A 27,255-nucleotide genomic window follows, 5' to 3' on the forward strand; every position below is an offset into this window, starting at 1 on the left:
TCCTGGCTTTCCCATCAGCTGGGACTCCAGCTGTGGATGGACACCTGCCCTCCACTATGAGCACAGCTGAAGTTTTTTGAACCAATCCCCCAAGCAAGGGATGATTATGTAGCTGCTGTGCCAGTGTGGGTCTGAGGCTTCACTCCTTCCTCCCCTTCTCCTTCCCGAATAACTGCTGCGTCCACCAACGGATGCAGTCAAACTCCCAGAGGTGGCCAAGTCCCAGAGCTGTTAAGCCAATAACACTCTTGTTAAAACAGGCATCAGGTTAGAAGTGACAAATTAGCACTGCCGTTGAGGGAAAGACATCAGACCTCACTGAATATCACTCAGTTACAAGCCAAAAGAGAGCTCAAATACGATACAATGGCAAATAGGAAAACAGCCTTCATTGGCTTCGCTGCCCAGGAGTGTATTTGTTGTAAAGGCCAGACTTGCTGGATCCAGTAGATAATGCCCTGAATTCATTGTGTGATAGCTGGTCTGTTCAGAACAGTCCTAAGCAGAATTCACTGGGATTAAAATATTATTGCACGTCTCTTCCAATAAAACCAAAAAGAAGAGAGGCCTTGCAATGTGTTTCCCATTCACATTCCAGAGAGAGATGTCTTTGGACATCATAACCAGCTGATCTTCCTCAGTCCTAACTTCTCCATAAGAAAAGCGACTTCTGATCTCAAACACATCAAAGGACCTGTCAGAGCCCACCTGGGAGGCATTTAGGCTCCCAGACATTTGAAAACCAACAATTGTTCATGCTGAACAAGCATCTGAACACAGTCTTGGGCAGTTACTGCTGGGATGGGGAGGGACTGCATGTCCCTGGTTAAAAGGGCAGGAAAACACCGTGTCTCCCAGAACTTGGTGCGTCTACACTATCTTTGTAAGGGAAAAGTGAACTGATTGAACCGAGTTTAGAGCCCAGAGCTCTGAGAACAGCTTATCATTACACAGCACATCCAGCAACATCCCAGAGGTGCTCTGAGCTCTCCAGCTTGGCTTTGAACTGAGCAGTGGCCGAGCAAGTTCACGTCACTCTGCAAACCCCCTTGTGGATTCAGCTCTGACAGGGGGAATTAAACCATTTTCCACATCAGCCCTCCAACACCTCGAAGGTGCATGCTATCTGACCCACCACGTACACATTTCCAAACCTCTGCTTGGAGAAGACTATTGCAATCTTGCCTAGACACACAGCTTTTTGTGGTCTCCCACTTTCTGCACCAGGCAGTGACCAGCCACAGCCCGCCTTCTCATCCAACACATAAGCCACAAAAACTCTCCCAAGACGCCGCGCACTGCTCGTACTTCTGACTTTCTAGCACAGCATTATTCCTTGCAGCCCGAAAGGCAGAGACGTTCCAAATCTCCTAATTTAATGCAGAGACGTTATGAGCAATAGGCCATTAAATGGAAATTGATGTGAACATGTGTGTTACATCTTCCTTTGATGCCTATGGATAAAATAAATGAACTTGGACAAAAGACACTCAACAGGCAATTGGGAATGAGCTACATCTTTGCATGGCTTTGTGCTTGATGAGTAGAGAAGCTCATTTCTGCAGGCGTCGAATTACAAAGCCGTCCCATTTAAATTAGAGCAGTTATTTGCCTATTTCTCCTCAGACATGAATGCGGTCGGGAGCCTGGAATAATTTCAGAGCAATAAACATATCAAAAAAAAAAAAAAAAAAAAAAAAAAAAACAGATTTCAGACTTCCCCAGCTACGCTTACAAGAATTCTTTATGCCAATATTCAAAGCAGTACCTAGGAAGACAACTGAAGCCAGAGGGGCATTGTATGCCCATGCTCAGTTTCTTAAATCCACTCTAACGATCTGGCAAAGCTGCTTCTCACTGTTTGGAGGACAACAAGCACAGGGCATGAAAGTATTCCAAGCACCAGGCTAAGTTTGTATTCAGATTTCCCCCTTCACATTGATTTTTTCTGTTATCAGACCGCTGTAATTACAGGCAGCTACCTTGCTTTGAAAACACCCATCTAGCCCATAGGAGGGAATTCTCAAGCATTCTGTTTTTTTTTTTTTGTTTTTTTTTTTTGTTTTTTTTTTTTTTTAAAGCCTTTGGGTATATAGGATTCCAAGTAATTTAGTACATGGACAGTCTTTTTTTTATTCCTGCAAATCTGGAGTGGCCTTTCAACAGTACACTGTACATGAAAAAATATACACATCGCATACGTATCTTACAAAGCAGATTGCAGGTTCAGATTTAGTAAGAATATATCCCACAAGGAGTTATATACTCAGCGTAACTAGCTTGTAAACTCCACGCTACACACAGTATGCTATCTTAATTCACCTCTCTCATTTTTCTCCCCAGCTTAGACTTCTTGCAGCGCTGGCAGTTTACTCTTAAAAGTGGCATAAGAGTCCAGGACTGACAAGAGCTGGCAGAACCTTGGAAGTGCTTTGCTAATCCACACAGAAACACTATCCCATCCCAACAAGAAAAGTCACCACCCTACAGTTCAGAGGAAGGATGGATACCTTATACATGAAAACAAACTATTTTCCTTCCCGCAGTCCTCACTAAGAACACTTTTGTTTTATCCATCTGTCTTTGAGCCTCCGCAAGAGGAAGGATTTCTGCCTTTCGTCACTGCTGAAAGCCATCTGACTAAGCCATCTTAAAAGGTCAAGATGCCTTAGGAACTATGTTCTTTTTACTCTGGGCTCATTAACAAGGAGTTTGTTTTGGTCTTGACTCCTGCCCACTGCCATGACTGCTGTTATATACTCTAAATGCACAATGAAAAGAGTTGGTCATAAAGCTGCTATAGGGTTAAGGTGATTCTGTATTTGAGCAACTTCATAAGGAAGATAAACACTGCTCATGCCTGGTCTGTGTCAGAGTCTGTAATTCATTTTCCATTAATAGTCAATATATGTGCTAGCTTTCAATTAATTACACAAACCCTCCGGCAAAACTGTTTCTTTCTTCACTTCTTCACTCCATTTTACCTTTATCCTATATGCATATGCAGTAATTCTTTTGATCTCCAGATAAGTCATGGTACTCACTGTGCTATTGCTTTCTTATTAATAGCCTTTACTGACTAAAGTTCATGCTGTAGTAGATAAATGCCTCTTTTTCCTGGTATACATTAGCTGCCTTTGCCGCTCTAGATCACTTATGTACATCAGATATGGAGCTGGGAGAGAGGACATTCACAAGTCAGGGTTTGGAGGCTGATGGCCAAGAACACATGTTCTACCTCCTTATCCGCAAATTAGTGCCACACGTTGCCTGTGACGCTCCCCACTGGCACCAAAGGAAAAGAGAAAAGTTTATGTACAGTACTGAAGACAGACCATCCTCTTAAGCAAGTCCAAATGAGAAATGTCCTATGCAGAACAAAGGATTAAAGTGAAATTCACGTTCAGAATACACACTGCATTTCCAAGTAATATTGGGTAAACACGAGTACATGAAAGGCTGATTATAGCCTTTCCAAGTAGCACCATCTTATACTCAGCTTCTTTCTTCGCAGCATATAAGGCCCTTTCATTTGCCCTCAATCGCCCATAAAACCACTAGAAAAGCACACTGAGCAAAGACAAACATAAAAGCGCAACCACGCTGCAAGCGTAAATAGCAGTCGGCCAGTGGGCAGTCCGCAACTGCAGCCCTCTCAGATCCTCAGAGCCAACCAAAACACATTTGGCTTTCTCATGCTTTGTGTTTACTCTCTGGAAATTAATCAAATCATCTCTTCCCTGGCAGCATCCTACAGGCTGCCTGCAGGAGAATGAGAGCCCGCTGAGAAAGAGAGATACAAAGCACCGGTTCTTAGAAAGGCATGTGCCTTCTGACAGAAGTGGGATGCAACACCAGCAGTGTGATTGCTAGGAGGATGCAACTGAAGAACAATTGTCCTTCCTTACTGTCCTCTGCTCTTCCCTTCCCTTTTCCTTTCCCCTGCAATCACAAAAGGAAGAATTTTCCATTTGCAGTATTCATTTCAGCACATCTGGCAAAAAATTTTGTATTACAGTGTGCTATTCCTTCTACCCTTTTAAACGCAGTCTTAACAAATCATCAGTCATCAAATCTGTCAGCAAGAGCACACAGTTGAAGTCAGACTAGTTTCTGTCATAACTATATTTGCACACCGGGAAGAGGCACAAAAAAATTATTTGCCTACATCATTTTCTGGCTCCACAATATTTTGAAGGCTTGTCAAAAATAGCTCCAAGTAGGGTCTCTGGCATCAGGTGAAGAAAAACTATTCATCTGAATTGTTGATGGTAAAGGCATATTTCATACCAATACTTTTAAGTTCTCCCTCTGAAGTGGGGGAATACATTGACCAAACTTTTATTTTGGTTTCCTGAGCTGCAGAAAGCCAATAGCGCTGACCCATCCACCTCTGAACTCCCCAGAGCCTTTCCAGCAATTTCCAGGGACTGAACTTCTCTGCAGATAGAGCCACATTCCTTGAGCCCGGCTCATCTAAGGAGCTGAGCAGATTCCCAGCAGTGTCACGGACATCACACCCATAATCTCTGGTGATCAGCATATAATGAAAGGGCAGGTGCTATCTGCTGCGCTGGGTGGTAGCTGATGGCAACCATCAGAGGTTTCTCTGAGCAGACTGTGTCATCCCAAAACACTACCAGAAGGGTATGAAAGCTGTGACAGGGAAAACATGGGTTAAACACCAGGGAAAATTTGATGCTTTTATGACATTAAAGTAATGGAAGAACCTGCTGAGGCAGGCTGTGGAATTGCCATCACTGGAGATGTGTCCAGGGCTGGGCCAGACGCTCATTTATGAATAATGGAACCAGTCCTGAAGCTATGCAGCGGATGGACTAGATGACCCGTTAGTGGCCCTTTCCAACCAAAACAGTCCAACGATCTGAAGCATCGTTCACTCTGGTATTAAACTGCTCCAGGAAACCTCTTGAGAAAAACTTACTTTAGAGGAAATTTGCTGCACCTCTTGCACCATAAGGATTTTTTCATTTTTTTTAAAGTAAAAATTAAGCTAGGTATCAGAAGCTGTACTCACCATATATTCCATATTAGAGGCTGATGGATACACTTGACCTCTTAATTTATTGTGGAGCATCAATATCTCCTGTCTGTCCGAAAATAAAATGGCTCTCTTGGATCTGGAGTGAGCTTCCCCATCCTGATATTTACTCAAGATTCTCTCCAGGTGACTCGAGTTGGTCAAGACGAAGCATTGGGCTGTGGTGGCCAGGAGCAGTACACATCCAAGAGGCAGGATCCAAGGCAGGGCGGGATTCATGGCTCCTCCTCTACAGCTGGCAGAAGCAGAGATGAAGACAACAGTAGGGTTTCCTTTCAGGGACTCCTATGGCTCAGCACAGGTCTGGATTTGAGGGAGAAATAGGCAGTGAGAACAGTGCCAGAGAAGCTCTTGGCAAGTACAATCCCCGCCAAGGAAGCCACAAAACACAGATTTTTGCTTGAAAAAGAACACTACATAGAGCCTAAGCTGTTATTGTTCCCTGCAAGGATGGGAAGACCCAAACACCAACCTTTGATGATGGGAACTCAGCTTATTACACCAGGGAGCTCCACTGGCACTGGGCTGGGAGCGAGAATTAGCTGGGCATGGTGATGGGTGCCTTCTGCACCGAGGGTGCCAGGGGTGCAGGTGTCACCCAGCAATGCCCAGCAGCTCCAAATAATCCCACCTGTGTCCCTTAAAAATGGGAAAGGGAGCCATTTGAAGCTACTTTCCCCCAAAGGGTTGTTAAAGTGGAGAACGGATGTGAATAAAAGGGAAAGTAAAAATCCCAGCAAGCCAGATCGCCGAGGTCAGGCATGAGCAGGAGCTATTTCGGAGGTCCCGCTCTGCCAATAGACATCCAGCCGAGCAGCTGCCAGACTCGGTGAAGGCAGCTGTTTATATGAAATGTCATCGTAACGTCGAACAATCAAAATTCCTGCTGGTGAATGACGCACTGGGGTGTTCTCGCTGACGCTGCCCCACCGCCTTACGGCGGACGGGAGCACGGCCAGGCAGATGAATTATGGCAGGCGAGGAGAGGAGCCGGAGCACCCGGCCTCCCCCGGCCAGAAGATTAGCTGTTCCCAGGCACGCTCGCTGGGCACCAGCTCCAAGGGCCGACCCGCTCAGAGATGACCTCCTTTTGGTCATTTGCATGGCTGCACTTAATCCCCGTCCCCTCCCTGCGAGGCGCTTGCTCTGTGGTGCTCCCACTCCACCTGCTATTTCCTAGCAATTCCTCCCTTCCTCTCCCCCCTCCCTGACTTCTCGGTCCAACGAGCCTTGTGCGTCTCGGCTGGCTTTATTTGGATCATGAGCTGTTCAGGGAAGGGAATACGGGCTGCTGCAGGGCTCTGCAGCATCTAGTCCTCTTTAGGCGGGATCCAAGAGCCACCAGAACAGAGTCAACCCATAAGAGGCAATAAACATCTATGCAGACAGTGCAAGCACAGAATCTCTCTCCTTAAGGCTATAGTTTGGAATAAAGCTTCCCCATCTCTGCCATTAACACACAGTTAGGATTTAGTTTTGACAACGCTATTAAAAAAAATTATGCTGAAAGCACACCTACACAGGAAACAAGCCCCAGATCAACAGGAGTTATTCGAGAAGCTTCAGCCCTGCGACACAGGGGTTGGACACAGCGAGACAGGCTGAGTCGGAAGCTGGCCAAGGCAGGGAAGAGCCTTCCAGCTCCCAGCTGGAAAAGCTTCTCAAATATAAATTCCCAAATCCCCCGTTCCCCAGAACCAACAGCATCTGCGGAGCAGAGCAGCAAGCACAAAGGTGCTTTGCAGAGGCGGGGAGCCCCCAAAACTCCCACCAGGAAACCTGGAAAAAGTGTAGGGTGTCTACACAAAAAAAAAAGCAAAAGTCCCTGTTTGGGGCTTCTTACTGTAGTAAGGCAGAATGAAAACCAGCTGCTGTCTGTCTCCCTCCAGGCAGAGCATTAAGCTTTTGCCTCATAGAACAATGCGGGGATATAATTTGTTAAGTTTAGGTAACGGCTTCTCATTATTCCCTGTTCTGCAGAGCAAACTGAACACACGTGCCTTGTCCCCAGCCCCCGGCACACCTGAAAGACAGGGCTCTTGGTGGCCTGGGGACAAACACTGCTGTAACCTCATCCTCTTCCCAGCCCTGTTTGCTGGCATTTACCTCCCCCAGAGCAGGAGCCCAACTTTCTAACCCGGCTAAAGAGAGGCAGGGGAGGCAAAACGAGCTGCTGCTTTTGTAGACTGACCCAAATTCAAGCAACAATTCCTACTTTGAGGCACTTCCCTAAGAGTTTAAAAATAGATGCGCTGCCACAGCCCTTCACAATGCGGCCATTTAGCGTGAGCAATTTTAACTGCAGCCTGCCCTGTAGGTAGAGCGGGCAGAAACAGACAGCCAACATAGGCTGCAGTTGTACCCCTTCATTTGGCTGGGTGCCCTCCGCTAAATAGGAGCCCGTATCCACCACCCATCTAAGGCAAACACTGAACTTACAGAAAGTGCAGCCTGAAAAATCACCTGGGCCATCCGGAAAGCCCAGAGGATCTGCCCCACTCACGGCTCCGCGACCAAGCCAACGCGGCTGGTTTCGACCGCCAGCTGGAGCCCTGCAACAGATGGTGCATTATTCCCCGGGATGGTCCTCCCTCTATCTCACTTGCAAGCTCAAGGGTCTTTTGCACCTCTCTAAAATTCGGTAATTTTAGTGCATCTTTCACTTTGGGTGTTCAAGCCCCCTCTCCTGCTTTGGGTCCAGGTGGGGAGCACTCAGCAGCGAGCATCCAAAGGCAGGGTGACGTGATGGGAGCGGGACATGGAGTGAAGAGCTCCCCTCCCAGAGATTAATTGGAAGCAGCAGATAGATGCTCACATTTCAGAAAGCTCTCATTGATTTCAGATGTCCATCTGCTTGCCTCCCCTAATATCCTCATGGCCAGGTGCAACAAAACACTGGGCCATGTGTTAGAGCTCAGCCAGCTCAAGTGCCCTGCAGAGCTGAGGCACAGCCTCGGGGACTGCACTCGAAACTCCTCATTAGGGAAGATTGAAAGCATATTTGAGTTGGTATTTGACATTATTCAAGGAGAATTATCAGCTGACAGTCAGCTGAGCAAGTCTCTGTTGTTGTTTTCAAAGGTTCGAGAGAAGCATTAGCGCAGCCTCCCTTTAAACGCATCAGGCCCCTGATGCTGGTGCCAGGTAAACATCTGGGAGCAATCAGAAACCAGTGAGTCGGCAGAAAGCAACCCTGAATATGCTGCAAGGCACGGCCGAGCTGGGGACAAAGGGGAGGCCTTCTTCTGGGGTCTGAGGAAGTTAAAAAGCAGCGCCGGACTTTGGAAAAGATTATTTTTAGAAAGCTATTTCCCCAGCTCGGGGATGGTGCCTGCATGTCACAGAAAGCAGAAGGGCTGGCAGCGTTTGGAGGCTGGCATGCAGCGCTGCCTCCTGTATTTCCTTACGTCCTCGCTTCCCTTAGCACTGCACAGCTGTTGATCTTTAGCTGCCTCCCTGGGGAAGCGCACAAGTGGGTCTCTACTCCTCATTACGGGTAACGTCTGCAGCCAAAACACCCTGACACCTGTGGAATTATACTTGGGGCAAGCTGATGCTGCAGGGAAATGCAGGACTTGGCACGGGATGCCAGCAGAGCATCTAAAATAGCAAAGCAGCAGGGAGTTCGCCTGGGATCGGCTTTTAACCTGTGCAAAGCAGTCCAGCGACAAAGCCACAGTGTGCTCCATGCATTGCATCCCAGGTCATCCACACCTTTCATGCTTTAAAATATTGCCCTGGCTTCAAAAGAAAAGTGGGATGACAAGTTCCTTGACTCAGGACATAACACAGTCTGCACAGAGTACACCACAAATCCCGCATCTTCAAGGCCACGGGTAAAAACATCTGGATCTGTCATTACAATCCTTCCCACAGAACTCAAGTGGGTGAGTTTCTATGCAAAACCACACGGAAAACCCACTGGTAACAGACACAACATGTGACAACACCGTGGAATTCCTTCTAGACAGGACTTTGGAGCAGAGTTGCACAAACACAGGCTTCCTGGAGCAGACTAGATATGCCTGTGGGTTGCCAACTCATAGAGGCTGCTACAGCATCCCTTAGATATTTTTTTTAAATATTATTTCAAATAAAAATTATCTATTATCTACCTAATTATCTGTGGCAATCTGTTCCTCTACTTGCAACCTCTTCCCATTCATTCGAGATTAACGCATATTAACCTTGCGTTACCCTGCAAAGCACACCTAAGTGCAGCTCAGAGGGCATCGTGCTGTTTTATACCACGCAGGGAGCAATTTGGAGAAGTTATGAAAATTGTGCCTACTTGACAGAGCCATTTCTCCCATACACACACACCCAAACCACATCTCAGAAGCCAGGACCAAAGCTTTCACTCACCTTGCCGAGCACTTCCAAGTCCCCACGAAGTTGTAGCTCCTCCAAGCCTGCTTGTGGAAAATAAATTATAGATCTGAACTATTTAAATGAGGAGGGGGAAAAGGATGAAATAAGCCCGAGGAGGTGCAGGGAGTGCAAGGTCTCAGCTCAGCAGCTAGTACCAACTGCGGTCTCGCAGAGCTCCCCAGTGGTATTTATGCTCTCCAGGCAAAGAGGACAACTCTGGATCATCCTGTTTGGCAATCGGCCTGGTAAAAAAAAAAGAAAAAAATGGTACGAAAAGGAGGCAGGAGCAAGGAGCTGAGGGGTGTTGCTTCAGATCTGTCAGCGGTTTGAAGAGTCATTGGGGCTAGGAAAATTAGGACCATCCTCCCAAAGGCTGTAACACAACACGCGGGGAGGGGGAGTGAAGGAGGAGGAGGAGACGGAGAAGGAGTGCGAGCAGACCGGGATATAAAAAGGGTTTTCTTTGCTCTCCCCTCAGGCAGCTTTCAGGCTGAGCTGTGGGCGCATCCTCCCTGCTGCAATGGGGAGACCGCGATGGCTGGGTGAGGACCGACGATGAGTTTTAGGGCAGAAAACCAAAAAAGGGGTTTTCTGCAAGGGACAAGGGCCAGCTGTCTCCCGGATCAGCCTTTCCCAGCTCTCCATGGGAAAAGCCCGCGGGTGGCCTCAGGGATGTCCCGTGCCAGGAGCGGGGTCCCCGAGCTGGCAGCAGCACCCCTCTGTCCCACAGCTGGGCGTTTGGTGGGAAAAGGGAGATTTATTTCCCTCTGCGGTTCATTCCCAGAGCTCACCCGGCACCGACGTTCCCTGCACACACACGCTGCTGCTGGCACTCTCAGAGAACGAGGAAAATAAAAAGTGAGCGAAGCATCCGGGCAAGGCTCACCTCTCCTGCAGGATGGCCGGCACCCAAAGAACCCCAGCCCAGCTTTCGCAGCAAGATCCTTGCCTGCGGTTGCAATCCCACATGCACTGTTGAAACACGGTTTGATTCACTGCGAAAGGAAATGACTGAGCAAAAGACAAGCTGAAAGATCCTTTTTTTTTTTTTTTTTTTTTCTTTTTAATTAAACAAACAGGAAAACACAAAGCAGTACCATGAGTAACTACATGAGTGTCTTACAGCACCTCTGCTGCAGCAGCAGGATGCTGCTGCGGGCAGAGCAGGTCCGGGCATCACTGCCCACGGGCACCAGCATCCCCGTGGGGCTGCGTATCAGGGGGTACCAGCAACGGGCCAGCATGGGGGCAATTCCTACCTGGTGGTGGCTGATCCTGGAAAGCTCACAGTTTAACCTCCCAAAACACAACAAACCAAATAACCACTGCTTCCCCCATCTCCCGGATTTAGCACACCCAAGTAAAATAGGTTTAATTTTTCCTAATATCCCATCCTGTCCTCTCTTCGAGGTTCTTGGGAAGAAAAGTCCTTCCATTCTTCTAAACAGTAAATATTTATTATTTGAAGCCAAACAGCAAACTACTTTATTTACTGTTTACTAGAAGGACGCTTGCAAGATATTCTGCCACTAAGTGGCTTGTTTCAACTCCAGCAGTGCTCAAAAAGCAGGACAAAGTTTATCAGACATTCACAAGGAAAACAGAAATATTGACAGCTCACAGAACAACTCCAGAGGGTGAAGGCAATGAACCCTCTGAAGTCAGGCCTGTGATATCTCTGCTAATTTAATGTCTTGCACATTTTTCCTGAGATAACTTTTGCAGATGTAGCAGATTCTCATCACCTGGGGGATGTTCAGCACCAGTTCTGGTCTGCGTTGCAGCTGGGACACGGTGGATGCAGCCCACCCAGTCAGTCCCAGTCCACCCACTCAGTCCCAGTTCCACTGGCACTGGTACCATCCCCTTTCTGGTCACAGATGTATTTACAGAGTTTCTATTTACTTCAGTGCAAACCATGTGTGTGAACTGACAATATATGCTGCTTCATTTGTAACAGGCACTTCTACCTTGCCTACAGCAATTCGGTGCAATTCGGGCAGCTCGCTTCCAAAAAGGCTGAGATGCTGCCACAAACGTGGGCAATTCAAAGACAGCACAAAGCTGGGCTGAACGAGGCTCTGCGCTGCTTTACCTTGAAATCACTGCATCCTTCCCATTTTTCTCTCACTCCTCCAAGACGAAGGTTGTCCCGAGGGCAGCTCTGTAGCACTGACTCATGGGTCCCCAAAGGTGATTTTCACTTCACTTACCAGAAACTTGGATTAGCTCATTTAACATCTCATGTACCAGCATACAAATTATTTCCAGCTTTCTGTGAAACTTGGCATTTTGTAATCTCCACAAACGTTCCTATGGGAAATTATTCCTCATAGGTTGGTCAGAGCTGTCTAAATCCTCCATCAACCCTGCTGCCTTACAAAGATTTGATTTTTTGTTTTTTTAATATATGCCAGTGCAGTTTCACTGTGCACGGTTTTGTTCAGGGATGAGCACAGCCTAAAATGAGGCTTTTTATTCATCTTGTTTTGTTTCAAGTCAGCAGTTTCAGGTCATAAATGTGACCGAAGCCAAAACAATCAGGTTACTTTTAATCATTCAGCGTTATTACTGCCCTGATTATAACGTCTCGATTTCATATGTGGTAAAAGCCACATAAAGCAGGCTGCATATGTAAGTACATATTAGGAGAGAAAGCTTTTAATGTAATAGCCAATGCATAGGAAGAAACACAGATTTCGCTAGTCATCCCTAATTGAACATGCAGACAGCATGTCTTGATTTTCAACCTAAACTAAATTCCCCTTTATTTCTTATTCAAATATGAGCTCAGTAATAACGGCACCATTGATGAGCAGGGGCAAAGTGAAGATCTGGGCAAGAGACCCAAAACCGTGGTACTAACTCACATTTATCATTCTTCTTCAGAGCCAAGGAGCACAAGTAGAACAATGTGGATGAAGGAAACCAGTGATAAGAGAAAACCAAGAGAAACGCATCCATAGTTATGTACCATGAGAAAAGCAGGAGCCGTGAGCTCCCCCTGCCTCGTGGGTCACCCATCCTGCCTCCCACAGGGGTTAGGATGAGGATGGTGCTGGGCACAGGGAGGCTGCTCCAGCATTGAGGGAGCAACTGCACGAGGATCCTGAATCACTGCAGTGAAAGCCATGCAGGTATGGATTTACCCCAAAACACTACTAATATTTGGCACCATGAACGTCAATTTGATCTTTCTTGCTTCTCTCCCGGTTTGGGGCAGCCTGGGCTGAAATCTCCTGGGTTCATCTGCAGCAGCTTTTCCTCCTTTTTGTAATAACAAACATTTCCCAAAACTTTTAATCTGATGGTGATGTGCAAGACAACAACTTCACACAATCCTTCCCAAAGCCTGGGCTATTTCATCAGTGCTCAAGCAAAAATTTAGGACACTAAAACAAGGAAATCAGCACACAAGCAGCAGAAATTTCAGAAAATTAACTGCTGAATTTGGGAGGCACTGCTGACCCCACCGAGCACAAATGAAACACGAACAACTGAAAACTACAAAGGCCTGCACCTTGTTATCGCAGCCGGCCACATTTCCTGGTCTCATCTGCAATTGAGCAACACTGAAACACTGTAAAAGATTTTTCTGTTTTTCTTATTTATTTTTTTAGAAGTGACCAGCAGAGAACTGCAGACTGAAACAGCTCAGAAATATTAACCCAACTCTGTCAACTTGGGAGATTTTACCCCCAGGTGAAGAAGGTGAATCACAGTCACATGCAGTGGCGAAGCCAAATTCTGTCTGCTGACAGAAACTCTTCCCAAATTCCTTGGGTCTTCAACAATAATGAGGAATAAAATACACAGTTGGATGAACCCCTTAACACCTCAGGAACATCCACCCCATGTCACAACCACGTTCGTTAGATGAATAGCGCGTTTGTGATAGGAAAGCCCTGCCGTTGTGTGCCACCACTGCCCTCTGCTGCAGCAGCCCCGCTCCAGCCCAGCCTGTTGGGCCACTGCCACAGTCCCCTGCCACCCATGTCCCCTCATGGTGCCTAAGGGCAGCAGCACGGCCATGAACAGCCTGCTAGATTTTCTGAAGTGCAGCTGATGTAAAGCTGCAGAGATCCTGAGGCATATTTGGGCTGGGCAATCCCTGACTGTGTGAAGTTTAACAAGATCAAGGCCAGATTCTGTGCCCGGGACAGGGCAATCCTGGTTGTACATGCAGATGGGGGATGAGAGGCTGGAGAGAAGCCCTGTGGAAAGGGATCTGGGGGCTCTGGTTAATGGCAAGATGAACGTGAGCCAGCAGTGGGCCCTGGCAGCCAACGGGACCATCCGAGCCCTGCCAGCCGGTGAGGGACGGGATCGTCCTGCTCTGCTCTGTCAGCTGCGGCCTTAAGCCAAGCACTGTGTGCAGGTGTGGGTGCCATGACATAAAAAGGACATAAAACTATTAGGGAGCCTCCAAAGGAGGGCTACAAAGATGGTGAAGGGTCTGGAGGGGAAAGCGTATGAGGAGTGGCTGAGGTGCCTTCGTTTGTTCAGCCCCAAGAAGAGCAGGTCGAGGGGAGGTCTCATGGCAGCCTGCAGCTCCCTCACGAGGGGAGCGGAGGGGCAGGCGCCGAGCTCTGCTCTCTGGGGACAGCAACAGGACCCGAGCGGACGGCATGGAGCTGGGACAGGGGAGGGTCAGTCTGGGTGTTAGGGAAAGGTTCTGCCCCCAGAGGGTGGTTGGGCACTGGGACAGGCTCCCCAGGGCAGTGGTCACAGCACCGAGCCTGACAGAGTTCAAGAGGCATTTGGACAATGCTCTCAGACATGTGGTTTGATTTTTGAGTGGTGCTGTGTGGAGCCAGGAGTTGGACCTGATGTTCCTTGTGGGTCCCTTCCAACGCAGGATATTCTATGATTCCGTGATTCTAAAACCCCTCCAAACTTACTCTTTTTCCTTCCCTCTCTCCCCAGTTAACCAGGGTATTTTCCACCATTTGCATCAGCACAAGTCACGTCATTAGAAGCAAGGCACGTAAGGTCTCCGTGCTTCGATTTACTCATGGAAAATTGGAGCAGAACAGCTTTTCCCTAAAAATCACACAAATGCCAGGTGCTGGCTGCCATGCTGTACCTCTCATCCCAGCCCACACCCAGGCACTCACCCAAGGCTGGGACAGCGTCGGGTCCTGCGGCAGCTTTAGGGAAGGGGCCAGCCTGTGGGGTCTCCTTCATGGTCCACACGGGCATTTTGGCATCACAGTCCGTGTTCACTGCTCATCGCAATGGGGCAAAGGAAGAAGATGCCAGCACGGCCACTCAGGAGTGGGGTTGCAGCTACGTCCCCCTTACTCCCCACCCCACCCAGCAGCTTCCTTCAGCCTTTAAGTGATGCTCAGAGACCACAAATGCTTTCTGTTGTAGGCAATACACAAGAAAAGATACTCTAAAAAGAAGTATATTTTCTTAAATCATTGAAAAATAAAACCACAACATCCCCCACCCACAAATACCTTCTGGTTTTGGAAGTCTTTCTCCCCTATCCCATCAAATCCCTCCCCACGAATGGCTTATGGCATAGGATTTTCCTAACATCACACATGGCCAAAGTTTCTGGTTTCGAAAACTAGGTTTAGTTTCTTAAAATCTGGTTTAAAAATCATCGAAGAACCACCAAATTCATGGTGCATTCATGTGGGTTGGGGGGTGTTTTGGGTGGTTTTTCTATTCTACATAATTGCAGACAAAGCAATCAAAAGGCTGCAAAATCCTTGTTTTGGAACAATGAGAGGAGTTTAATATATTAAAAAAAAATGTGGTTGTGTGTGTTCGTGTCAGACTTGCCACATGCTTTTTACTTTTTTCCCCTTTTGAGCAATACACTGCAGAAGATTTTAGCAACAAGTGCATTTGTTATACCCCCACTGAAAATCAAAGAAATGAATACCATCTGAACAACTTCCATTTCATAATAAGAGAGGATTTCAACACTTGCTTTTTACACTGACAATTACTCATTGCCATTTCTTTAAAATAATTAACAACACTGGTAACCTGCTCATATCAACTGAATGTACCGACTCAGAGTGTATTGCTATTTTGCAATGTTTCTGAAGACGGGAGCTCCACTTTTACAACTTTATCTGACCTTTCAATATTTTCCAAATATATTTACTTATTTAACACTTAAAGGGAGTTAGGAGACAACTTTTCTAAGACACCCATACAGGTCTCTTATAAACATTGAAGATTTAGATTTTATATTAAAATCCAAGTTCCTTCTCTATTCTTTTTGAGCAGGAGAAAATACAGAGGACATAGGAAAAGGCCCTGGAGCTGCCACTGATACAAAGGAATGCAGAACCTTGTGTCTGAACACCAAAAACCACCTGACAGCAAAAAATATTTAATGGATTGTTCTTATGAACACAAATATACCCCAAAATAAAAAAGCATTTTATTTCCCCTGTATTTTTAATATACTTGTATTACAAACCCACCCATAGCTGATGAAACCGCTATAAACATTAAGAGTTTTTTGTTAGAAAACTCCTTGCTACTACAAGGTCTCCTGCTAGCGCAGGAGTAGATCAGGCAAGGGATCCAATTTGTTTCTACTGAACATATCTAACACCCTACCCACAAACTTGGACCTGTAATTTTTGACATCAGTCAAAACTCACCAGCCTATCACCTCATCCAGTCAAAACCAATGCTTGCTGCAAGGACTTGATATCAAATAATATTTCAATTAGCGATCACCTGCAATTTTAGCTGGAATACGTGGATGTAGGAAATGCTTATTTTCTTCCCTGCTGCCATGACTGGCACTACAAGACAAAAATTGCCGCGCGAAGCTGCTGTCGTTCTGACTCTGAAAGGTCACCGCAAAGGCAAAAAGCACACAGGAAGCCTGTGTTACCTAAAACATTGGCTTTCACAATCCATTGGAGATGCAGTTAAGAACCAGATTCACATCATTTATCTTCTGGCAGCAAGAAAAAATGATTTCTGCAGAACAGAGAACTGTTTCAACTAAGGTACGATACGCTCCCACGTGCAATTTTCCCAGCAGATTTTAGGCAACACAACAGCACACGCCTGCACATTTAAGCCTCTTTGAAAGAGATCGTGATCTCCAAACTGATGCTATAATGTGCATACAGATGCTTAAACCCACAATCAGAAAGATTATTGTCTCATTTGGAGAAAAATGTTTTCATTTAAAAGACATACCAGAGGAAACTACTGCACAGGTACTTTTAATTTGAGGTTTATGACGTTTGCAGAAAGCTCCCAATGAGGGTATCAGAAGCTGCAGAGATGAGCGCCTCTATACAGCTGCAAGGTTTTCCTTCCAAAAACCAACACTTTGGACACATACAGCTGTAAGAGCAAAAGCTGTAGCCGTAACTGTCTCTTGTAGGTGTACAGTGAGGCCAGGAGACAGAACAACCTCTTTTTTTCCCCCAAGCCAACCCTACAGCCACACAGGCTGGGTATTAAGCTGCAAAGAAACTGGACTTGAGTAACTACCATGACAGCTGAGCAGAGAACAGTAATCTTGTTTCACAGATTTCAAAACGTGGTTTCTCTCCTATTTGGAACAACCAACACAGAACCAATGTCTCTAGAGCACCAGCTCCAGGGTAATTCCCCTGATGGGCAGCCCTGGAAGCAGCAGCCCCCTGGCATGCCCCCTTGCTAGCCCCGGCTGCGGGGACTCCGGAGGAGTATCTCCAACCCAACCTTCAGATCAGAAAATAGTAAGAATTTGCTGATCAAACAACTAACTATGCACTCGGCTATCCAGAACAATTGAGAAAATACCGTAACGTTTTCTCAGCCTCAGGATTGTGGCACGGCATGCAGTTAACACTACCTAATAATTTTTAAAAAGCGAGTGAAGATCATCCAACTTGGAGTCCCGGGGCTGAGCGCTCCTACTGCCTGCTGGCTGCATCCCACGGGAGTCAAAACCTGGGAAGGGGCCCCGGGCAGCACGCTCATTCCTTACGCGGGAACGTCTCCACGACTGACTCACTGCAGGAAAGCCCAAGTTCTCCACCATCCGATGAGAACATAGAAAAGTCCCAGGGCAAGTCAGCAGGGCTTGTTCCAGCGAGTCTGCGGCTTGCTCCTGCCACCGGCAGGCTGTTGACTCAGCAGCCTCAGTGCCAGGACAGCCTCGCTGCTCCTCAAACACGTGGGCCTGTCGCGGGAGTTTTGTTTCCGCTACGGGAGCCACGTGTCCGCTGCCCTGCGTGGTGGCATTGTGTAAATTGCAACCATGACTTAACATCTCCACCGTACTCCTTTCACGGAGCAGCGATGAATAAACTTCCCGTCTTTTGTAAGGTGACCAACTGCTGTTTTACTTGGGCAGAGAACACAAGAGGGAATCCCATGTCAACGGGCAAGTGTGGAAACCTAAGGCATTTACGGAGCTGTGTCCTTCTTTTGAAAAAGCTAACGCTGCTAAGGCCTGCACTCATCTATCTCCTGGACACGCAGGCAATGCAAATTAAATGCAATCGGCGGTTTAAAGAAATGCTACAGAATTTTATTGGAACATCATTCCTGAAAAATTAATGTAGCTATACTTTCTCCACAGCTTTGAGAAAAAGACGACTTTTAAAAGAATCTAAATACCATCTGGAAAAAGAGCAGTGTATTTGATCAAAGTATACACAGTTTAATCTTATATTGGCCATGCGTGTTAAAATCAACCATGTTTCACCGGCAGCTATGGTTACTGCGACACAATAAACATGTAACACTACTAACTTCAAATTACAGACTAAATGATGTACGGATTTTTGATATATTTCAGCAGCAGGGCTGATCAAGGAAATATTTTGACAAAAACTATTCAGTGAAAACACCAATTGTTTAATGAACGGATTTCTTTTAGTGAGACAAAACCATATCTACCTCAAAGCATCTGTGCTGGGCACGAAGGGAAGTCACCCCCCCGTCTCCTCTGGGACATCCCAGGCGTAGGCCCTGCGGGAGCCTCGTAGCTCCTCCGAGCTGACTGATCTCTTCTCCCTTTTCCTCTCTTCCCAAAGCTCAGTTTGATCCCAGTGCCAGATGGGAGCATTTCTGAAGTTGTAAAAGACAAAAAGCATCTGCACTTCATTTAGGGGACGTCATCTCCACCTTGTAAAAAGTGTTCTGTAGCCATTTTCAGGAGCTTCCAAGGCTAGAATTTACACCAGAGGAAAAACAAAACCCACACGCACACACCTTAAACCAACTTTGTGACTTTTATTGATGGGCGACAACTTTATACTTCTAGATATCACTAAACTGTGTACAATTAGGAACTCAACATTATAGGAGAGCAGACAGCAAAATTAAACAAAGCAGACTTAAAGAAATATCAATCTTAATTATTTTGCCCATTTTTTTTTAATTTCATGTACACAGAAGCATAAATGCAGTTTGAAATTTCTTAATAGCAATAAAGTTACAATCACCCATCTATATAGACTAACATCTTAACTCCAAATATTTGATCTGCAATGTGTACTTAAGCAGTTTCTCATCGCACAATTATTAAAATGTCTTCCTATTAGGAACCAGCAACTCTGCATTTTGTACGTTTGTACATTTTTTGAAGCACATAGGACCACTCCCATCTCATAAACATCGGCTCATTTTTACCACTTATCAAAAACTATTGGGGAAGCAGAGAGCGCTTTTTATTTTTTTATTTTTTTTTTTATTTTTTTTACTTAAGTAAAGATAAAACATTTTCACAGAAATCTACAAGTTCTGTTGCTGGTGCAGGGTTTTCTTCTACTACGCAATTAGAAAGTGGGAATTAAATGCAAATCCCCTTTTATTATCTTAGGATTCAGCATTAACTCAGATTTTTTTCTTTTTTTTTTCTTTTTTTTTTCTTTTTTAATATTTTTCTGATTCTTGAGACTGAGTCTTTCAACCAAGTGACTTCATTCTGCAAAGTCAAAAGTCAACACAAACTATGTTGTGCACAAACCCAAGGTAGTTTCCTTTTTCACTCTATCCCATAGTTGCAAGGGAAAAAAAAAAGATTCACTCAAAAGAGCATTTACAGGAGGAAAAAAAGTTAGTGATAGTTGGCGTTCTACAAAGCAGGTATCTTGCACACACAGCATAAAAGGGAGAAGTTTCACAGCAGGTCAACTCGGCGGTAGTACAGGAGGTAGGCTGTGCGTTCTGCAGACGGCTTCACCACCTGGTACTGATTTATCACTTTGACTGCCTGGTCATCGATGCGTAACCAGCCATTTAGACCAATTTGGAAGACGTCCGTAGTGTAGTGGCCACCAGTTGCGCTGTTTCCGTGATGATAGACAACTGCAAAGAGAAATTCATGATGCACATACACGGTATACAGAGATAAATACCCCCTGAAAGATGAAATCAAGAAAAAGTCACGTCCTGCTTTCTTCATAGCATACTCATGGTTTAGCCAGATGGCTTGACCTGGCGTAAGCAAGAATCTTTAAGTGCTTCCTTACACTTGGTGATAAACTTCAGCCAAAATCTCCACTTACAAACCTGAACACTTCATAACAGTATTCATTCAGAGGAAGATCTTACTTCAAAGTGTTAAAACTGTCTTTGCAAAATATTACTTCAGCCTAAAAAAACGCAAAATGCTATGTAATATTAGTGATATTTCTCCACTATACCAAATCTCCTGAATCTAAAGGACACTGAAGTAAATTAAGAACAAAACCCACCAAAATGTATTTTAAAAATTCCTGGAGGATTTTCTGGGAAGGGATTTGCCTCACAAAGGTCATCTGCAACAGAAGGCAACCCTTTTCAACTCCCCACAGGCACTGCCATGCTTAAGAGATACTACAAGCTACACATTCTGTCTGCTGATAACAATATTTTATTGAAGCTGCTTATTAAAAAGAAAACTCAGGTAGAACTACATAGTCTAAAAAAATAATCAGGCAAGACTATAGGGCATTGTATATGGCAAACGACTGTAAAGCTTTTCTTTTTGAAAAAAAAAATGAAGATATATGAGAGGACAAACTCCCAGTGGAACAGAACACTGTTCAAATCACACTGATTATAAAGCTAATTATTCCATCCACAATGATTCTTTTGTCTTAACTAGAATTTTGTTCTGAAAACAGGTTCTGTTGAAGTACCAATCTACATGTTTCCCATATATTAGTTCTCAGTAATCTCCTTAAAATTGTGAATGGAACATATCTGATCGACTACGAATATTACTACTTCCAGGAGAGGGTCAAACTGTCTTCCTTCCTCAATTATCTTCACAACTGAAATGTTTTCAGAGGATACATCTCAGCTCTCCTTAGAGAAACCAAACCCAAAACTTAATACTGAGCTCTCAGTATTAGGTGCAGACAGTGCCTCTAAGTGGAAGAAATCTTTTATGTGTGTAAATCTAAGGATGCATAAAGAGTTGAAAGCAGTTTCTTTCAGGAACACCTAAGCCCTAACCATACACTTAACAAGCACAAACAAAGAGGCAGAAATATTGCCACATTTGACAACAGCAAAAGTACATATTTATAAAACATTTTCCAAACTGTCTTTTCAGCCTAGAAACACACTTCAAGCTTGCTCAAATTTTCTTCATACTTGTACACAACCAAACATTTTACAGTAAAGTGAACTAAGAAAGCAAAAAAAGTAGAATATACCACATCTACAAATTCTGGGGAATTTGTGAAATAAACCTTTTATGGCAACTTCAACTTAAATTATCCATGTTCTAAAATTTAGTTTATCACTACATAATTAGGACAATCCTGTGTGGTATCTGTGGATTCTTCAAAGCCTTATTTAATAATTTAAAAATCATCTAACTAGCTGAGTTTCTGTGGATGAGAAGTCCTAGACTGACAGAAGACTGAAGTACTGTAACTTTTCCACAGAAGAAATCAGAAAAAAACAGTGCATAAATGCTGAACCACCCCAACTCCCTCAGTCTGTTTCCATAGGAGAGGTGTTCCAGCCCTTGATCATCTTTGTGGCCTTTCTCTGGACTCCTAATCCTTCTATGTCCTTCTTGCACTGGGGGCCCCAAACAAGATGACTTTTCTTCAAGCCATTCAAACACAGTCTCCAAATTTGTCCCATGAAATCTACTACCAATAAAAAAATTTACACTGCCAGAAACAGTTCTGAATTTCCAAAAGAGACAGGTTCTTCTTTTTTTTTTTTTCCTCCTTCTATGACCTCAGTGATCACAAAACTGGATCCAAACCACCAAGTCACATAAGGCCACCATTACTGGCACAGATTTGGTGACATGAAAGTTAAAACCTGGTTCTCCCGTTTATTACGTTCTCTTGATGCCAACGCAAATAAGCAGGTGCAGATCGTAAACTGTGTAGGAGTGTTAAACTGCAGGAAATCCATTACTGCCCAGAGACTGTTTTGTTCGATATTAAAATGCTGCTTCTGAGTTCTTACATGAGCTTCCAATCTTAACCACCAATTTAGGTATTCCGTATACATCGCAGACTCTCTTAAAAACATCATTTCTTCACACAAAAATCATCATCTCCTCCAAGATAAACTTTTCTACCTACAGCATGCTATTCATACACTGCCAGCAATACTCATCTTGAGGGTTGAAAGGGACACGAGGCCAGCATTCAAACTGCTATTTCAATAGACATTTAAGACATTATTCCGAAAACCTGTGGTGTATTTTAGGCACAACCATATTACAGCTGTATTTCAACTTTTGGTGATATTTTTCACAATGGATCTGCTACAGAACTCTTTTTGTAAGAGTTTCAAGCTGGAACAGTCAGATATATAAATAGGGATATAGCATTATATGTGTATATGCACAGAAAAAAATCACTAAGAGAACTTGATATTCCCAAGTTATTTCAGTGTAACTTAAAAGAAACTATTATGTTATCCAGAAAACTCCAGGGTTTCTAGAATTCTATACGCAGAATTTGTATTTGCAATATAGGAACTAGAGGCACACAGATAATTACAGATAACATACCTGCAAAGAGCCGGTAGGTTCTTTGGCCTTTAAAAATTTTACTTTTCACACCAGGAGACAGTAGCTCTGGAGGAGGGAAAAAAGTCAAAGACGGTAGTTAGCAAATGTGGAAATTCAGTTTCAACAGACATCAACTATTTCTAAAAACAGAGAAACCAACACCAGCATAACGGAGAAAGTTTTAACTAAAATGTCTCCTGTATTTATTAAAGGATGTTCAAGATTCTGATACCTGGCAATGAAAGCAATGAATTTTGGAGGTTTGCTGAAACCCAGAATTCATGGAAGGCTTAAAGCTATGATGGAAATGGAAAAAAAAAAAAAAAGAAAGAAACGCAACAGATCAGGTTAGACATTTTCTTCCTTTCACTCTGTTTGTCAGAAAATGAGGAAATCCATTTCTGATTCCAAGTCATCTTAGAACTGCCCGTCATGGCAGCTCAGATTAGTTCTACAAATACCCACTAAGACATTTTAAAATTAAATATTATGGAAAACAAAAGCATATTACTATCTGACAAAGTGTGTTATCCAACCTGAGATTATTAGTAATGATTAGTAATCATTAATCTTATTTCTTTTTTTTTTCCCCTATCTAAGCTGGATGGCTAACAGTCATCTTGTCAGATCAAAACAAAATGCATTTAATGCTGCAAGCTTCAGATGCTGGATTACATGCAAGTTCTCGCAGTCCATAAAAATCAACATCTCTTAAAATATTTATTAAAAGGCAGACCTTTATCATTTAACCTCTGAAATGCTGCTTACTAGTCTGTCTTCAGGCTGTACTTTCTATAAAGTGCCGATTTCCTTTCATCAGCCACTATTTATTACAACAGTTCGCCAATTCTGAGTGAAATCTGACATAAAAGTATCTAGTATTAGTTGGCAACAGCCTTGGGTAGGGACATAGCCCTTGTTGAACAGGGTCGTTTCCACTGTTTGTCCTCAGCCTACAACCTTACTCCTTACATCTGCAGGAAACTCTTATTCAGCCAACGCAATGCCTAGGATGTGGCAAAGGTTGTAAGATCTTTCACCACTGCACAACGGTGGCCCGAAATGCGTTGCAGACAATGTCAGAATCAGCAAGATTGAACCCAGAAGTCTAAATATATTCTCTTTAGAGAGGAAAAAAGAAAGCATACAAGACATTCATCCAAATTACTAAAGTTTCTAGGTGGCAATACCCTTCATGGAAAAGAAATATTGTGCACAAATCTGGGAGCAAAAAAGAAAAACACACAGATAACACACTAGAGAATTTAACATTGTTCTTTCCAAAAAAGGGGAAAATTCTGTTCAAAAATCTTTACCTTTACTAATTTCCAGATCAACAGGATACTCAATATTCTTGATAAGCTTCTGACATCCACCAGTCTTCTCATATACAAACCGCTTGAGGTGTAAAACAAGAACAGGGGGGAGTTCTTCTAGTGTCACTCTTCGACTGATTTCCACCTAAAAATACAAAACAAAGATGAAGAAAAACTGATTCTTGTTGACTGCTCAACTCCTTTAAAACTTGTATTTAATTTGAAATACATTAGCACAAAAAAGACTACATAATATAATACAGCTTATTTATTAACTTATAATAAAAACTGCCGTTTAAAATCTTAAACCATACTGGATCTTTAGCCAAGTTACCCGTAAAGTTACTGTCTGGAAATGTAAAACTGGACTCAGAAGAAAAATTTTTTGCCTTCCTAGAAATTCTGAAGTAAAACAAATGTCCAGGTAATTGCTTTAGTTTTTTTTCTGAATTTTCTGGTTGAGAAATGCCACTTTCATGGTCTTTACGATAAATCAGCATGTTGTATTCCAACAAATTCTGCTACTGAATGTAGAATAGAAATTCATGCAGAAAAGCTATCACTTTTCCAAGCCTGACCATTAAAACTTAGGCCTCTTACGATGCTGAAGCAAGCAGATATTGTAGGGCACTTGACTTCCTCATGGATTTGAGCTAATCCGATTTACAAGAAATAATTTGACATTTGAAACAGAAATAGTCTCTACAAACTATAAAATTTTACCTACAGCCTAAGGGTTCAAAATACACCTTCCTGCATCCAAAAACCATCTAACCACTGGCAACAGTGGCAGCTTCTGAGCTTTAAGAGAGGTTTTATTTTGTGCTTTTCGTTGTTTTTTTTTTTTTAAAACCAGCAAGCCAAACAGAGCCCTGTTCTTTTCCACTCAAGTAAGTGCCTGCTGGTGCCCACCTGTCCGTCTTCCAGGAATAACATGCAGAAAAAAGAAGCTGTAAGGCAGACTGTGAAAGGGAAGGTGACAAGAAGACGTTCACACAATTCTCCCGTGAACTTAAAGGAGCATGCATGTACCATGCATCTTAGCACGGAATGACTCCTGTTTTAAGGGAGCAAATCTGGATAGGTTTTATATATAGAAAAAATATGCGCTCGATTCACACAGTTAACACTACTTCAAGATTTTCCTGGAATTGAGTCTTCTCAATCTCAAATCTTTAATCCAGTTTTGTGCAATTAAAAAAAAAAAAACAAAAACTTCACAGGTCCCAGCCCAGACCAAAAACAGGAGGATGCTGAAGAACGTCACTGCAGTGGTTTCAGCAGCTGCCATTCTCCACCCCCAGTAACCCAGCTGGTGAATGGGACCAGACGCCTGCCCCTCAGCTGTGCCACCTCCTCCAGCACATCAGCTTCGATCGCAGATCGAAGCAGCTGTGTGTGCCTGTGCCAGGCTGGAGAGCAGCAGCTGAGGAGCAGGCACGCGCTCTGCTGTCCTGACACTGCTAGGGGCCCCGATTCCTGGCAGCAACACCACCAGCAAACACTGCCACAAATGTGTGTTTAGTGAACATGAGTCAGAGTCCTAAGAAAATATTTGTATGAGCCTCAAGGAGCAGCTTGAGAGCTCCAGGGGATGTGAAGACTCCTTCTAAGGAGTTTGAGGAAGGTAACCTGGAAAAGTAAATGAATCAAGGCTACTTTCCTGCTCGAGAAGATTCACTTCTGTTAGAAAAACATGAACAGGTCTGCGAATAAGAAAAAAAAATCACTGCAACGAAGTTAAAAATTAAGCTTTTCGAATACATACATATATATATTCACTGTTTAAATGTTCAAGATTTCAGAAACTGATCTGCTTGACCACAAAGAACCAGAGAGGCATAAACAGCAAGAGAATGGCATTCCATTTTAAACATCTGTGTAAACTACCTATTTATTTTCAACTCAACTGCAACTCAGAGTGATTTCCTGTTTATATTAATACACACAAAATTCAAAATTAGCTCTAATGACTCAAAAAATTAAACTGTAAGAGAAATCATTCACATATGTGGAAGATTATTCTTTTCATATATATTGCTTATGCCCAGAACTTGTAAAGAATACAGTTCAGATTAAAAACAAACAGAAGACAATAAAAAAAATTCACACAATACAATAGGATTTTTAGCTTTAGCAAAAGTTCCCGAGTTCCCCACCTGGAAAATGAGGATGAAATGCTTCTTTGCAACACATTTAGAAAATTACTATCTGTAAAGTCCTAAAAGTCAACATGTTCAGTGTTTTCTCTACAATTTGTAGTACGAGAGCAGCTATTTTGACTTGAATTTCTTTTGAAAAAAAAAAAAAAGATCTAAAAGACATTGTCAATGCTTGTATTTCCATTCAGACTCTAAAATATAAAGCAGACCAAACCTCCAGCACCTAAACTGAACACCCATTTATTCCAAACCTTGTAATTGAGCACTGGGTTGTCAGTAAAGAAGTTAATACCATCCGCAGTAAAAACCAAAAAAAAAAAAAAAAGAATGACTAGCAAAACAAAATCGATGTGGTAAATTTTGATGAGTATGCATTGCAAATGTTTCTTCTACTTGGAAGACGACCAGAGAAATAAATGGTCACTAACACTCACTCACTGCTACTGAGCATACAAAGCAGACAAATTTCAGCTATCCACCTTCAGGTTTTCAAATAAAGTAGTCCATCTTCTCTTAATCTGACCCTATTTTTATTTGGCATATGTAGAAAACTAAGAGGTACAGAAATAAAATGCCGGACAGAACAACTACAACTGAGGAGTCTCTTTCCATCCTGGCCTACTGAAAGCAATTACAAAAAGCGTATGAAAAATTGTCATCTGAGCAATCCACGCACAGCAGAGATGATGTTCTTTAGTAATGTACCCTGTAACAAGCAAGACAACATCTCACTAGGGAAATAAGTTTGATTTATTACTCTGTATCACGAGTTCTCAAGCAATTATTCCTTTTACATACTGTATCATTTAAAAACTATGATAAGCAGTCAGCAGAGCTGCATGAGTCTGGTGGCTTCACCCTGCAGGGCAGGTAAACTGCATCACAATCACTCTCACTCCTCCTCCTCAAAACAAAAAACAAAACAAAAACAAAACAAAAAAAAGCTATAGAGAAGCAAAAAGAAAAAAAGCAGGGAAAGTTAGCTCCAGCCCAGCCAGACCCAGCGCAATGAGTGTGGAGGACCAAGATGTTTCGTTCTGCAAGTGACAGAAAATCACAGGGCTTGGAGATCACTAAAGGTCTTCCAGTCTATCCCCTCTAATTCAATGATAAACAGTTCGTATAAATCCTGACGGGCGTTTCTCTAACCTTCTCTTAAGTAGCAATGACAACTCCACAAGCACCTCAGGCAAGCTCAGCCAGGTTCCTATTTCCTGTTCAAGTATCACAGAAAAATTAGTCTCTTCCTTTTTAGAGCAGCCTTTGCCATATCTTAAATCCAGTTTCATCCCTCTACTTCCATATCGTTTCTTCTTGATGTTGAACAGCTCCTGCCCCTTATTCTTTCCTTTTGTACCAGAGCTTTTAGCCTGCCATTCG

At 43.7% G+C, this 27,255-nt stretch overlaps 2 protein-coding genes across 4 annotated transcripts in view; both read right to left on the reverse strand.

Annotated features, from left to right (window-relative positions):
• Window positions 1-9,738, reverse strand: part of CRISPLD2 (cysteine rich secretory protein LCCL domain containing 2) — a 29,660-nt gene extending 19,922 nt beyond the window's left edge. The window contains exons 1-3 of one of the 3 annotated variants that reach the window (XM_040571158.1): window positions 9,428-9,738; window positions 7,502-7,614; window positions 5,039-5,365 (exon numbers count right to left, since the gene is read on the reverse strand). In XM_040571158.1, the coding sequence (XP_040427092.1) occupies window positions 5,039-5,281 (243 nt within the window). In that variant the 5' untranslated portion in view covers window positions 5,282-5,365; window positions 7,502-7,614; window positions 9,428-9,738. Of the gene's footprint in view, window positions 1-5,038; window positions 5,366-5,534; window positions 5,889-7,501; window positions 7,615-9,427 lie in introns of those variants that run through there. The other 2 variants (XM_040571157.1, XM_040571159.1) reach the window with 2 other exon arrangements.
• Window positions 9,739-18,635: 8,897 nt separating this feature from the next.
• Window positions 18,636-27,255, reverse strand: part of USP10 (ubiquitin specific peptidase 10) — a 50,785-nt gene continuing 42,165 nt past the window's right edge. The window contains exons 12-14 of the mRNA XM_040571642.1: window positions 23,714-23,858; window positions 22,398-22,463; window positions 18,636-19,732 (exon numbers count right to left, since the gene is read on the reverse strand). Coding sequence (XP_040427576.1) covers window positions 19,545-19,732; window positions 22,398-22,463; window positions 23,714-23,858 — 399 coding nt within the window. The 3' untranslated portion in view covers window positions 18,636-19,544. The remainder of the gene's footprint in view (window positions 19,733-22,397; window positions 22,464-23,713; window positions 23,859-27,255) is intronic.

The sequence above is a fragment of the Cygnus olor genome, chromosome 12 (genome assembly GCF_009769625.2).
Source record: "Cygnus olor isolate bCygOlo1 chromosome 12, bCygOlo1.pri.v2, whole genome shotgun sequence".
NCBI lineage: Eukaryota > Metazoa > Chordata > Aves > Anseriformes > Anatidae > Cygnus > Cygnus olor.